We start from the raw sequence: 15,236 nt of genomic DNA, 5'->3' as shown, positions 1-15,236 counted from the left end.
TTCAGGTCCTGTAGCCTCTCATTGTAGGGTCTGCCCTGCTGTCCCTGGATCATATGGGTGGCCCTCCTCTAGACCCTCTCAATGTTGTCCACATCCCTCTTGAAGTGGGGTGCCCAGAACTGGACACAGTACTCCAGCTGCGGCCTGACCAGTGTCGCGTAGAGGGGGAGGATCACTCCATATTCCTTTAGGCCACTGAGATGCTCAGCACTGGTGATGCCCTCCTTAGCCAAGTGATCCCCATAGTGAGGGAACTTGAGAACCAAATGGAGAAATTACAGGGGTTCGATGTTCCTTGCTGTGGCAAGCTGCTGTCATCAGAGGTGCAGGCACTGGTGAAGCAGCTGAGGGAGGGCATCAAGAAATGGCTGGCTCCGTTGCAATCTAGTACGGTCGACATACTGGCGGCCACGTGAGACCTGAGGGTAAAAGGGAATGTTAAGCCGCAGCAAAACCCTGGATCACTGGACAGAGGTGCTGGTGAACAGAGTCCAGGAGGCAGACAGGCAAAGGAAAGGGACATGGAAGAGGGGGGATCCACTTTCCCATACAACACTCCCAGCACCAGCCAGTCTCCTCCATGACAGCTGCTGCCAGTGTGGGGTCCAGAGGCATCAGACCCTAGCCTCTGGCAGATAGCATGGAGGCCTCAGTGGCTACCTATCTTGGCAAGGACATGGAGCTGTTGGACTGACCCCTTGGCCTATTTGACAACCTGCAGCCAGATGTGGCAGGATTTGGCCCAGAAACAACTGTCCTGTCCACTGACCAGTGTTCTAAGTGAGAGGGTGTTCAGCACTGCTGGGGATGTTGTGATACCCCATCACCCCTTCTTGGATCCTGGTTTGGTGGAGCAGCTGGGGTTCCTCAAGGTGAACCTCCCGCTGCTGGGGTTTGCTGAGCCCCACATGCAGACAGAGTAAGTGCCATCCTCCTCACTCCATCCGCAGCTATTTCCTTTAAAAAAAATTTTTTAACTATTTAATGTCCCGCTCTCAGAGCTAGAGGTGGCGCTCACTGCATCACCAGCCAGCAGGGGAGAACATCTCTCTGCTGAGCTCCCATGCCAGGATGAACTTGGAGGTATGGACTAGGGCTATGGGGAAGGAGGAGGCCCCAGGTCCTAGGCATGACCTAAAACTGCATCCTGCCAGGGTTGGGAGGTCTGGTGGGACTGCCTGTGTTGTGGCAGCCCCTAAGAAATGCCAGGACCAAGGACCTTCTGGTGAAATGCAGGTAGGAGGTGCCTTATAACCTCCAGCCACCACACACATGCACAGTTCTAGCTGGGGAAAGCTCAGATCCATCACATCTTTGACAGGCCTGAGGCTTGCTGGTTGTAGTGGAGTTGTGAGGCTCCAAGTGAGCTCAGCTTAGCTGTCTGGGATGCCATCTGAGAGGCATGGGTTTTCAGGTTTAAAACCCTTTGCCAGACTGAGGAAGCATCTGCAGTTCCTGTGTGTGCTCTTCCTGGATGGAAGTAATAGTAAAGAAGTGAGAGGCTGGTATGCAATGCAGGAAAGAAAGGTAGTCCATGAAAATGTAAACTGAGGTGTCAGGGGGTGAGAGACAGGCTGGGAGAGGGGGGAGGAGGTGCAAGGGGCATGTAGCAGGTAAAAGTGGAGAGGTACCTGCTACCTGGGGAGTAGGATGTCTGGCAGGTTGTAGTGTGTCATAAAAACAATGTCTATATTGAGTCCATTAGTTCATAGGCCCATCTGTGGAAAGTGGTTTGTAAATTCCCTTTGGGGACCAGGACTAAGAGACTGGAGACAGAGTGGTTTTCTTGTGATAAATGTGCCCCCACAGGTAGTTGGGTATTCTTGTCTGTAATAGATTCTGGTGCACAGTTTTTGGGGGTACTGGAGATATGTTGGCAAGTGTGAGAGCATCCCTACCCAACGTGACTCCCTACTCACGTGCCAGGTGGTTTAGAGCTCTCTGGAGCTTGCGTATCTGGGTATCACAGCCAAGGTTTATGGGAAGGTTCTTTTTACTCTAGCTTATCCACCCAATCTCACCTGTCATGACGACTTGGTGTAGTAAAATAAAAAAGAAGGAAGGAGGCTAGCCACCCTACTCAGCTGTTATCCTTTCTTCTAGCTAAGGTTTTTCAGATTCTCCTACTGCAGTTCCATTCTAATAGGCTCAATCAGCTGGCTGTTACTTGCTGGATACAGATAGGCTACTCTTTGCTGAGTACAGATGTGTGTCTCAGAGGGCTGCAGGGCTCAGAGCATCTGTTTGCACAAGTGCTCTTGCATGTAGTACCCTCACTCATGGTTTTGATGTCTTCTTCTATTGCAGGCTTGATGCTGTGATGGTTGCTCATTTCTGGGTTTCATCAGTCGCCTCACTGGACTCCTTTACTTCAGGTAAGTGTGGAGACTCCTCTGAGTCTCAAAGGGAAAAAGCTCCTTACTTTCGACCCTCTACCCCTCCTGGGGTGGTGTGACAGGTATCCGCACGGGGCCTATCTAAACGTGGCCCACACACCTGTTCCTGGGGCAACCGCCTGCCTTCTCGCCTGCCATGCCTTGCTGTTAATTGGTTAATTGATGTTAATTGGCGAGAGGCTGCCCTTATACTGCCCCAATGCCGGGGGGGGCGCTATTTGCGGCTCCGTTTCCTCCCCTACACCGCAGTCCACGCCTCGCCGATATAATAAACATTGTTATGTCCTATCCGTATTATAATCTGGCCCCTTGTCTTCTCTGGGCCCTACCTCTCTTGCTCTGTGCCCTCTCCGGCACTAGGGCTCTCCCCGGCCCTATCTCACTATGTGCTCTCTTCTCTGGGCCATCTCCACAATGCTGCCCCCTCTTGGGGCCTTCTCCACAATGCTGCCCCCTCTTGGTGTTTCTTAAAGAGCTGCCCCTTTCCCTGGGGTCTTCTCAGTAACGCTGCCCTCTTTCCAGGGCTCACCACACCTGCACTGGGGCTTCTCAACTGCCCCTCTCTGGGCTGCCCTGAATGCAGTGCCTTCACTGGCACTGCGGTCAATGCACCCTGAATGCTGCGCCCTCACTAGCGCTGGGGTCCCCATGCTGCTGTGGGTCCCCTAAGAGGCCTCCTCCAACCCCTAATAGCCTCACCCAAACCACTGGTCACAAACAGCAACACAAACGTAAGCCCCTTGGCTATAACACAAAATGGAAGCCACCCAGCCATAATAACAGTCCAGCCTACCAGGGAATACTCCATCCCTCAGCCATGTCAGACGCTGCACCTTCAGTCAGGCTGCTCCTCTCTTCCAAGAGAGGGAGCTCCTTCCTCCTTGGCTGCTGGCAGGGAACTGCCTTTAGTCCCAGCCTCTAGGGTTTATAAGGGAGCCAGGCCCTGCCCGTTCTGGTCAGCTGACCTCCTCTGGTTGCCTTGGCAACCAACAGCTTGGCTCCTTATTCCCTGCTACAGCTTCCTCCCTAGCATTTTCCCCTCTTTAGGAGCAGGGCACCTCAGTGCTCTGTGACAGGTGGTGTTCAACATTCTTCCTTTAGCATAAAGTTTTTCCTCCACAGAGCTTCCTCCACATCTGCTGGTCAGTCTCCCTCTTACTTTCGCTTTCATCTCCTCCACTTCCAGTTGCTGTGGGGCATGGGTTTTGAGTATTCTCTGTCCCACACCCAGCCAACCAGAACTGGCAAGAGCTAATAAACTGGGCTGTTCCTGCTTCCCACGTGTCCTGCTCTTTTACTCCTGCTGGGTCCTTTGGTAAGTACTTGTGCTTGGGGCGCCTGCTCCAGCACTTATTTTCTGCAGGGGTTCTTTTCACTCCCTCCTTCGGGCTGGCAGCATGATGTTCGCTGCCACAGCAGGTTTTGCATTTCTTGTCATGTCATGGTCTGGATCCATGCTGCATGCTTTGGACTGTAGAAAATTGGCTTCTGGTGATGAGATTAGTGAGGTTCGGTGCTTGTTTGAATTTACAAACCACTTTTCACAGGCGGGCCTATGAACTTCACTTCAGCAACCCCCTAGATACAGAAACTCATTGACTCAATATAGACATTGGACTTATGACACACTACAACCTGCCTGACATCTGACTCCCTAGGTAGCAGGTACCTTTCCACTTTTACTTGCTACATCCCCCTCCCACCTCCTCCCTACAACCTATACCCCTTAACACATACAAGTGACACGAGTTTTGTTTTTAGCAGTTTGAGGTGCAGTTTCACAGAAACCCCTGCACCACTCTGCCTGAAACCTTGCAGGCCTCATGCCTGCATGAGGGGCTATGTATGTGGCAGGATAGGTGCTAATGAGGGCAGCCATTTACTGCTCCACTCTCAAAGCTGGAGGCAGCAGTTTGGTTTCTCACCAACCAGCAGGAAAAGAACAACATCTCCCTGCTGAGCTCCTGTGCCAGGAAGAACTTGGAGGTATAAGGTTTGGGGCTATATGGGGAGGAGGAGGACCCACATCATCCTGGGCATGACCTAAAACTTCACCCTACCAGGGTAGGGAAGCCTGGGTGGGACTTCCAGTGCCATGGCAGCCCCAGGAAATGCCAGGACTGTGAACCTCCTTGGTGAAAGGTGGGTAGGAGTCACCTGGTAACCTCTAGCCATCGCACAATGCTGGCTGGGGAAAGTCCAGACATGTAAGATCTTTGAGAGGCCGGAGGCTTACTGGTTGCAGTGGAGTTGTGACGGTGAGAACAGGGGCTACCATCCCTGCAATTTTCATCCCGCAGTGCCTTAACACACACATAAAGTCACACAAGTCATGAGTTTTGCTTTGAACAGTTTGAGGTACAATTTCCCAGAAACTACACCTATCTCCTTGAAACCTGGCAGGATTCATGGCCTCAGAAGGGGCTACCATCCCTACAATTTTCACTCCTGGTTATACACACATAGCTCTGCCTATACACACACAAGTGACATGAGTTTTGCTTTGAACAGTTTGAGGTGCAGTTTCCTGAAACCCCTGCAGCTATCTCCTTGACACTTGGCAGGATTCATGGCCTCACAAGGGGTTAGAAACTCTGCAAGTTCCATATGAATCAGGCATGAAATGAAAAAGTTATAGGAAGTTTTGTGATTCTCCATGATAACCTATGGCCAAAACATCAAAACATCATCGAAATTCTGAAATGGTTTCGAAACAATCTCAGCCAAAATGAAACAGGACAGCAATCCAAAATATCAAAATGAATCACTGTCCCTCTGAATTCAAACTGAAACAAAACACAGCCATTTCACACAGCCCTAATACATAGGTCCTCGTTTGGAGGCGATAAATACGTTCTTGTTTGGAGAAAACTGAAGCATACTTTAAGGCAATATCAACTCTGCTGTTTGCTCTCTCTCCATTTGGGAGGAGAACCAGATACTCCCTGGTTCTTAAGGCATCAAGGCAAGGTTTTTTGTGGGTAATATTGGACCAATGTTATCACTGAAAAGGACACAGACAAGCTCTCAGGCACCCCTGTACCCTTCCTTAGGTCTCAGCTGAGAGTCTTGTGAAAACAAACTGTAGGAAAGGCAGTTTAAACATTACTGACAGAACTACAGTTATACAACTGGAATGAGAGTTCTGAGAAAGGGTACCAGAAAGCCTATCTATATCTCTCTCAACAATACAGTTGGTCCAGTACAATATATCACCCACAAAAATCCTTGCCTTGTAATTGTCTATGAAGAGTATTTAAATGCAAGAAGTTAAAGGCTCTTAAAATGCATACAATATTGTTCAGAAAAGGTTTTTTTTCAATTAAGCTATGCATTACTGAGTTATTTGTTGAGCATTACCAGTGTGCATGGGTCCAGTTTTACAAAAGTATTTCTGCACTTTAAGATACAGATAGATGTTTCTATAAAACTTGCTAGATCCTAAGTGAGCTCAGTGTCTAACTCCCACTGACTTACAATAAGAGTTGGGTGCCTAACTTGCTGTGGTGCTTTTGTGAAACCTACTTAGAACATTTTTATCTCTGTGCTTTTAAATACCTTTGAAAATCTGTCACTTGCAGCTTAAAATATCATTAATTATACAAAGAGTCAATATTAGTTTCCAGTTACTTGGTGTATCAATTCACAATAGAAGCTGTTATTCTGAATTTACAGCTGTATATCAGAGAGGATATGGTCCCAGGTCTTTAGCCATCACTTTCAACATGTCCACAATAGTAGAAATCAAGTTATGATGGCACAGAGCCAATTACTTTTTTATTTTATATTTTTTAAACAAATCAGACAATTACAGTATTTCCTTCCCCTCCCAAAAGCTGCAATAAAGTTATGGAAGCTATTGTTAATGACCAGTGCAACCACATACAGATAGGGTAAAAGTCTGGCTACACTGAATTCTATGTTGAAACTGATTTTAGTAGGGTCAAGTATTCACTCTAAATTTGTAGGTTGGTAAAACTAGCATTGAAACATCTGAGGAGCTGCCAGTAAGGAAGGGTAGCGTAGTATAGTGAAATTATTGTGCATAAAAACACCATATAATTTCAAATATATAACTATTTCATATATATGATCTATGTGTATAGATGGATATAGATATAGAGATATAGATATAATAAAACTATATACAATAAAAGCTTTGTTATCCGACATGAGTGGGGTAAGAGGGGTGCCAGTTAACTAAAAATTCCAGTTATCTGAGAGAGGAGTGCCACATGGCCACCCCTGACAGGAAAAGCCTGGCACTGGCTCGGCCCCAGGCCCAGCCCCAGCCCCAGCCCCAGCCCACAGTGGCAGCCTGCCCTGTCCCTCCCCCCAACTCTTCCCTCGCAGATTTTCCCACCTGGGAGGGGGTGCGCACACTCAGCCCCGCACCGTTGCCCCCCAAATTTTTCTCCCTCCACCTATTCAGAAAGGGCTTGATGCACATGCCGGATAGACTCGGCAAAGATTCTGGTTGCTAAAGTGAGGATTTGTATAGGGGAGATATTGGAAATTCTGGTTCATAGAGTATTCCAGTTAGTAAAATGCCAGATAACAAACCTTGTACTGTATGTATATCAGAGGTGCCCAATCCATCTGGCCCAGCAAGTCAGTTGAGTGGCATGGGGCCAGTGTATGGGCATGTTAGCTGGATCATAGGGCTGGAATCAGTGTTAATTACTGCGGTCCCCAGAGCTGCCACTCCTTCCAGTACCAAAATTCCAGCCTTGTGAGCAGATGATATAGCTCTGCACTCAGGTTCTGGCCTGCAAGCTGTATCTTTGATACCTCAATGTATATTATTGAAAAATCTTGCCCAATGTATAAGTTTTATTAAGGGATTCACAAGTGATCTCTCCCAGGCTTACACTGATATCCTTTTTGGTGACTGATACAAAACTAAAAGCTATTGAAGAAAAGAACCTCAGTTTGCAAAGATAGTACATGTCTACAAATACAGTTATTCTGGAAGTGGGTAAACTTGTATCTCAGAGGCCTTGGGCTGTGAGAGGCAGAAAATTCCATCAAAACAGCAAAAAGTTGCCATCTTGGAATGCTTCATTTTGAAAATCCTTACAACTTGAAACTGACAGATGATAGATGATTTGTAAGAACGAAGAGGCAAGCCTCATTTTTGTTTGGATTATTTATAGTGTCACCTTCATTTCTGTTTTCAGTGATGAGATTTTACAGTACTACAAACTGTTACCCACTTTAGGGAGTTTTCAAGCTTTGGAGAATATTATTTCTTGAAGCTGATCTGCTGGAGCAAAATTTTCTTAGTTGAGGTGCTAGCCTTTAAATATGCCTGAATGTTATTCTACAAATATTGTAAACTGAGTAGTAACATACATATTTTGGATCTGTGGTCACATTTATAATATTATCCATCTATTTCCTTACCATGAATTCTACTCTGGACTATATGATATTTGTAAGTAAAACATATTTAATATCACTTCTGATGTATTTAAGAAACCCATTGAAAATAAAGTCCAAATAAAACTTTTTAGACTTTTTAAAGGAGTCTTCCATAGACTAGCTCCATACATATGGAATCATTTCCCACCGAGATTTTCAGTTGCCTTTATACAGATCAAATAATTCCTACTGAAGCCAATGAAAACAAGCACACCAACTTCAATGGAAGCTGAATAGAGCACACAGATATTTATAACAAACAATAACATTAAAGATATAAAAATAACCAGCCCCAACTCAACTTCTGCATGAATCTAGACCTTCCAAAGATATTCAAATAATGTGTCACAGTCACACGAATGGTCTCAATGATACTGTCCCAGCTTTCACCAGATGTGAACTGACCAATACATTTTCATAACATACAGTCTCATATGTGCATACCAGGTCAGTTAAATACTAGCAAATTGATCCAGTTGGTCAATATGAAACTAGAGAGATAAATTTCAGTATGAAACTAGAGAGAAAGACATTATTTAGAAATTTATTTTGCCCTGCCAATATCAATTTTTCTAAAGTATGTCTTGCACATTTCTTCCAGAAAACGCATAATGTATAGTCATGTGATTTGTAATCCCATGTAATAATCTACAATGCACAAGTTTACATAAATTTAGGTTTCCTTTCTGTAAGATTTTCAAAAAAGCTTATCACATTATAACCAATTTTTTAATACTGAAATACTAATGTTACTACAGTATATATTTAAGTATCTCACCATTTAATTAATTAAGTTCATTTCTAGACATAGAATGTCTATCTGGAGTAGATTACATAACAATTTAAGAGCACTACATACCATTTTTATGTCACATCCCTTGCTTGCATTATAATCTTATTTTTGGAGGCAATATTTGCTAAACACAGCAGCTCCCTCAATAGTCATCCTGGGGGACCAATGGATTCATGATCTAATGGCCACATTCCCTAGCCCATTCCCTTCCTCCACTTCAGTGAGCTGGGTCTACCATGGGCATGGACCTCACAACAGAGTGCTGAAACTCTATGCACAGGCTTTCCACACCTGGACCTGTTCCCTATCTAGTGGCTTTGCTATATTGTGAGTCTTCCATGGGAACAAGTTTTAACAAGTTCTATTAGATAAGTCAGTCTGCTAAGAATGCCATAGTAGTATTATATTTTTCTAAATCGCTTGGCTCTTTGCAGTCAGTTATACCTGTTGCTGATGTGAGCCAAGATAGAGTACATCAACCATAAGACAGAAAGGATGCCATACTTTATATACACATACACACACACAGTCTGCTTGTTCAAAGAAAAGGCCAACACAACTTCCTTAAAAGATGTCGTCATTGAAAGTGAAATTCACATCAGTGTAGGAGACCTGAACAAGACCCTACAAAGCTATCAAAGCCCATCTAAGCCCTTACACAAATCCATGGCTCACCAATGATATAATGATTTGAACTAAAGGAGGAACTTATGACAAGGCCTATACACCCACATACCAAAAGACTAGACTCAAGAAAGAAATTAATTTTTTTTTTCTTTAAAAGTGAAAAAAATCAGGTTTGTTATTCCTTGTACTGCTAGCAGATAAAGATTACATCTACTTTGACGAAATGCAAAGTTTTACTTCACTTATACTGTACTGCTTCTAGTAAAATGGAATGTGATATGCATTTTATATTTCAAGCACAGAAGTGATTTGTTTGAAATTAAATTATGATTACCTGCATGACTTATGTAATTTCCATAGGGATTGATTAATTGGACAAACATGGGTTCAATTAAAAGGGGAAATAAACATTTGTACAATACTTTCTTTTTCTGGAGAGGGAACACTTTATGGATGTTGGAAAACAGTAAAGGGGGAAAAGATCTTGTCAGCACAATGTTGTTGGTCATATACAACGCAATCTTATGTTTCAGAGTTTTCAACACAGGAAATGGGTATATTAGAAGCTGACTAATTCACAGGTTTTTCTGAGTCAGCTACAGTGCTTCCTTTGAATGGCTCTGAAGGAACAAGCTGTAACCAATGCTTTTATACCAGTTTCAATAATACACATTTCAAAGCCAAAATAGCCTGGCTATGTAGCTGTTTACAGAGTCAGCATTCAGTGGAGAAAATAAGTGTCAACAAGTTCCATTCTGCCAAGTCTGAAATTCATATAATCGCTTAATCACAATTCCTGGGAGCATAAAGATGGGAAGTACACATTCTAGTTTTGTTTTTCTCCTCAGTGAAGCTGGAAGATCCTTACTGTTTTTTTCATTGTATCTAAGAAAATTCCACCTACTTGCTCCTAATATCTGAATATTTTTGCACAGTTTAGTGACGTTTGTGTCAAAGTGTACAGTCGCATATTATTATTAACACCAGGGAAGTGTTTCAGTATCACTCTAATCCAATTCTATCCATATATCCCATCATTGTAATGGTAACGAAAGAGGGTAAGTTAACTAAACCATATCCTAAACATACATATCCAATAATTATGGGGCTTACTCTGAGATACAATATGTCCCTACATACTGCACAATTTTTTAAGGTATACTGCACATGTGACCTACCTGTTGAGCACTTTATCACTTTGACTGAATTAGAAATACTTAATATGTAACAGCACATAGATAAGGTCTAGGTATTGTAAATGTATACCTGTGTGAAGATATTAAAAAACATCTGTCTTCAGAATGAGTCTGATAATTACATTATATTACACCTGGAATTTATGTAAATTCTTATTCATGAAAACAAGAGATTTTTTATCTTCAGATCCAAAACCCAAAAGAAATAAACAGCTACCTAACTCCCATTCCACTGACCTTCTGAATCTACTTTTTCCTGAACACTACTTTCCTTTTTAATTTTTTCATTTTTGGATATAGTTTTTGAATGGTGACTAAGCAAATGGATATAGCTACTTTTAATAAGACCAGTTCATGTTTATACACATCATCCTCAAGGATCTGCTGGACAGAAAGAGGACCTGTGAAAGTAAGATACATGGAAAGGAGATGCCTCATTTGTAAATAAGTGGTGCAGTAGCTGCTTCCTGGGTCTCTGACTGGAACTGTACTAACTTCCATGGTCAGGCACAACCCTTACATGAGGAAGAAGACTGGGACCTTTCTTAAACTTACTGTTCTGAATCCAGCTCCACTTTTAGACAGGCAGTGGGCATCTCACATCACTTACACAGATTTTAGAAGGCATGTAACTCTGTGTTCAGTTAAAGAAAAACAGTTAAGTTAAAGGAAACACTGGGTAGCCAAGAGGGGAAGCCTTACTTGGTGGCTCAGTGAGAAGGACAGGGAAGGGAGAAAGCTCTGGGTTCTGGCTCCTGTACCTAATGGTATTCCTGCATTTCACGTTAATACTCTTTAGCTAAAATGGATAAACAGCAGCAAGACAGTTTTTGCCCTTCCAGGGTAGTACACATCTCACTAAACCACAAAGGAAGACTTGCTCTCTTGGTTCCATGTACTTTCCGCTCTAAGCTGTCGAAGAGGCCAGCTACAATAGGAAAGAATGGGGGGTGCTCTTGGCCCTGCCTAGCCCATGGACTGTGGTTAGTATACTTTGTTCAGAATTAGGATATAGAGGTTCAACCGCTGCTTCCTGCCTTATGACTAAGGAGTACCATGAACCTAGGTCTCCCACTGCCCAGACAGATGCCATAACTTCTAGGCTAGTGGACTGACTGCTAGGGCCCAATTAACTAGGTGTGGTTTTACTGCAAGTAAAATTTTAGAGACTTGCACAAAATTATGAGCCTTCCTGGTTAGAATAGGGTTACAACAGGTATAAGTAGCTGGAGAGGATCCCTTTTGAGCATGTGCAGTGGGGCAAATTCAGTCCTAGAGTGGGGAGTAGGACTTAAAATCCATTCCAGTAGCCTGGAATACCACTTAAATAGCTAATTTTGGCAGCATATGTGCCAAATATCTATTTGGGCCTAAGTGTATGGTGTGCTGATGAGGTGAGGAACTCACTCAGAAAAGCTTCTCATTCACTGAGGAGCTCCAGAAATTCTGTAATATAACTGTTATTTAGGGACTGTTTTATATTTGCAAACAGACAGTCTCTTCCCTGGAGAGACTGGCCTGGTGAGTAGTTAGACTGCATGGTCTTTTGGACTCAGTGTATCCCCCAAATACATTTTCAACTTCATAGAGCCCAATGAATGATACAGGTGTTATGTATAAGATCAAGAGTCACATTACATCCAAAGAGAATTCCTTTTCTGGCAGCTAATTCAGTATACAAAAGAAAAAATGCTATAACATTGTTTGTCTAAGTGTATTACCTTAGTCAACATATTTATGTTCTGCATCAACATTTCTGATGTACATTTACACACAAGCATATTACAGGTGTCATTTGTAAACCAGGAAAATCCAGAAGATTCAGAGCTAGAGCTGAAACCCCAAATTAAATGTAATTCATTATATTTAGGCATGTAATTAATACTTTGTAATAATACTTACTGTTTAAAAAAATCCTGTTACATAACCAGAGGCCTTTTTAACTCAAATTCCAAGGTGAGCTGGAACTGAGACCATGCATCTCCGTTTTAATGGGACACTCATTTCTTTAATGGCTGGACAGCAGTCTATCTGCCTTTATTTAACAAATATATGTACCTTACTGCTCAGAGGGATAACAAATCAATGGTGGTGCTTTCTTGAGTATAAGGCCTATTTCTTTCTGATCCACTATCCCAAATGCACTGCATATTGTATGGTACCTTGTCCACAGAGCTCAGGAGCAGAAGATGAAACCAAATCAGGACAAAAGAGGCAGGCTTGATTTTACAATTCTAGAAATCATTCCAGTGATGGTAACACGAAGGCTTGACAAACCCATCATTTGAAAATGATTTAATCATTGAAATATTCTCACCTCTTACTGCCTGATTGACTTCCCCCTGGTGCTAGGGCCAGGAAACCCCACTTTCCCCCTGGTTCTTAAAGGAACATCACAGCCCTCTTGACAGCAAAATGTCAACAATATCCATCTAATGTTTTCACTTTAAATCAAGTCATATTGCCACCTCCTATTTAGTCTTCTGTTGTAGCCAAAACCTTACTTCCCAACACATGCATGAGTGTGTGCATGCACATGTGTGCATGCAAACACACACACACCCACCACTAGTCTTTCCAAAACCAAGGCAAAGAGACCTCAACCCATCTGAGGATCAAAAATGATGTGTCCTGGGCTTGTCCTGCTACCTATTTAATGACTATATATTGGCATTTGCCAGGTGTTCTCCTGTCATATCCTTAGTATAATTTCCAACGTACCTTTCATCACTACCATTAAATTTATCAGGGTGCAGATTTCTGGTTTGTATTTTCCACTAATTTTGTTTAAAAATTAGAGCTTTAACATATTTGTAATTTTCTGGTCTTCACAGAATCCCTTGAACAAACTTATTGGGCACCTATACACATAATGGACCTCTGCTCTGATGCATGCTAATTAGCATGCATCAGAGCAGAATCAGTTAATTAAGTCTGCTGCAAATCTGCTGGAGCATGCTAATTAGCATGCTCCAACAGCCTCCACATCATGTATATTCAATACCCCACATTTCAAAATGGCAATGGGGGCACTTTAATTTAAGGTTTTTGAATGAGCATTAGTTAAAGCACCCCTGCTGCCATTTTAAATCACAGAATGCAGAATCATGTGATGCTGCAGGTGCCCCACCTCTACCCCAGAGCACGTATATAGACTCAAGTAAGTGCATTACTTGAGTTACCAGAGTTACTATAGATGACACTAAATAACAAATAAAGTAATAAATGCTTTCATGAATAATCCAATGTGTTCCAAAGAAATAACACACACTTTTCCAAACTACAAATTACTGTAGTATTTCCACCACAAATATACTTACAGACATTTTCCCACCACGGTTGGCTTCCTCCCTTTCTGCCAGCGCCTTCAAAAAATTATCCTTCAGTTCCTTGCCTGCATTTGCTAGTGTTCTAGAAAAAAACAGAGCAAATTATTTCTTATGATTGCACCGGTAATCAAGGATCCTGTCCTTATTGTGCTAGGTAGTGCTCAGACATATATTGTGAAAAAGAGGCAACTCCTGTCCCAAAGGGCATGATATTTTTTATTAAACTATTCCAAATAAATGCTTGACATGCCTTACAAAATAACGTATTCTATGCAATTTAAACAAATCATTATTGGAAATCAAACACTAGCCAAGATGTAGTGAAGAGAAATTGCCAAACCTTTATGAATTCTTTCCATTTGTTGATACTTTAATTCAGTGGTGCTAAACGTTTTGGCCCTGCAGGCCATATAAGTGGTGTGGGTCCAGTCTGTAGGTTGCATCAGGATTTGTGCTGCCCCAGCTTGGTTCTATACACCAGGATTGGGCCCTATGCCACCCTGAGCCACAGTCTAGTGTGCAGGGTCTTGGCCCATGGGGTTCCCATGGGTTGAATGACATGGTGCTGGGGGCCAAATTTGGCCTGTGGACTGGGGGTTGAGGACATCTGCTTTATGTAATCTAAATAATTATTTTACACATAACCAAACCAAGTATTCTATTCCTAGACAAGGTATGGCTAATCACATATTCACATAAACATATTAATTTGTGTCAGACTATGGATGTACCCAGTCTATGTTCATGTGGCATAAGCTGCCCAAATGTAGGCTAGAAGTGAGGTGTCCAGCCTTTCACTACTCCCAGGAGCTGCGTGGGGAAACTAGTATAAGTAACCTGGGGTGAGGGGAGGAGTAGATGGGATGGAGGGATAGTGGGTGTGCAGGGGTCCATGAGAAAGGAGTTACTCTGTGGGGTGGAGGAGGAGGTTGGGGAGCTAAAAATAGTGCAGGCAGAGTTGGAGGGGTGAGAACAGCACAGCCCCAGGGCTGAGATGAGTGGCTGGTCTTTCCCAGCCCTGAGACTGTGCTCTAAACACATACAGGTGTTCATGAAATCTCAGTCTAAGTTGGTGCATCTACTCAGGTGAACTTACATCTAGTGCAGCATTTTGGGGGTGATTTAATCACACCTGCATGACTGGGCATTTAGATCAGCCTAACCCTATTCAAATGTAATTAAATTATATGCTCTACTCTTCAGGAAACAACTAAGCACACAAAACCTAATCTGCAGTCCACTGAATTCAATGAAAAAGTACTAATAATGTGGAAAATGTGGATAGAAGACCTGCTTTAGCACAGGTTGTTCAGACTCTTAGTACTATTGCCATTTTTTCTACTTCAGCTTCTCCAGCTTTTAGCATAGCATAGCACTCCACTCCCTCCAAAGCAGAACATGCAAAAATGAAAATAAAAATGTATTCAGACTGCAGAGAAACTTGTGCATTTGAAATCAAATCTTTAAGGGA

At 43.0% G+C, this 15,236-nt stretch overlaps 1 protein-coding gene across 1 annotated transcript in view; it reads right to left on the bottom strand.

The window, feature by feature from the left end:
- The window catches only part of CFAP299 (cilia and flagella associated protein 299), a 534,176-nt gene that overhangs the window by 281,580 nt on the left and 237,360 nt on the right, over window positions 1–15,236 (bottom strand). Inside the window, exon 3 of the mRNA XM_006269523.3 lies at window positions 13,757–13,847. Coding sequence (XP_006269585.1) covers window positions 13,757–13,847 — 91 coding nt within the window. The remainder of the gene's footprint in view (window positions 1–13,756; window positions 13,848–15,236) is intronic.

The sequence above is a fragment of the Alligator mississippiensis genome, chromosome 2 (assembly GCF_030867095.1).
Source record: "Alligator mississippiensis isolate rAllMis1 chromosome 2, rAllMis1, whole genome shotgun sequence".
Classification (NCBI taxonomy): Eukaryota; Metazoa; Chordata; order Crocodylia; family Alligatoridae; genus Alligator; species Alligator mississippiensis.
This window is presented reverse-complemented; position numbering and strand designations above follow the sequence as displayed.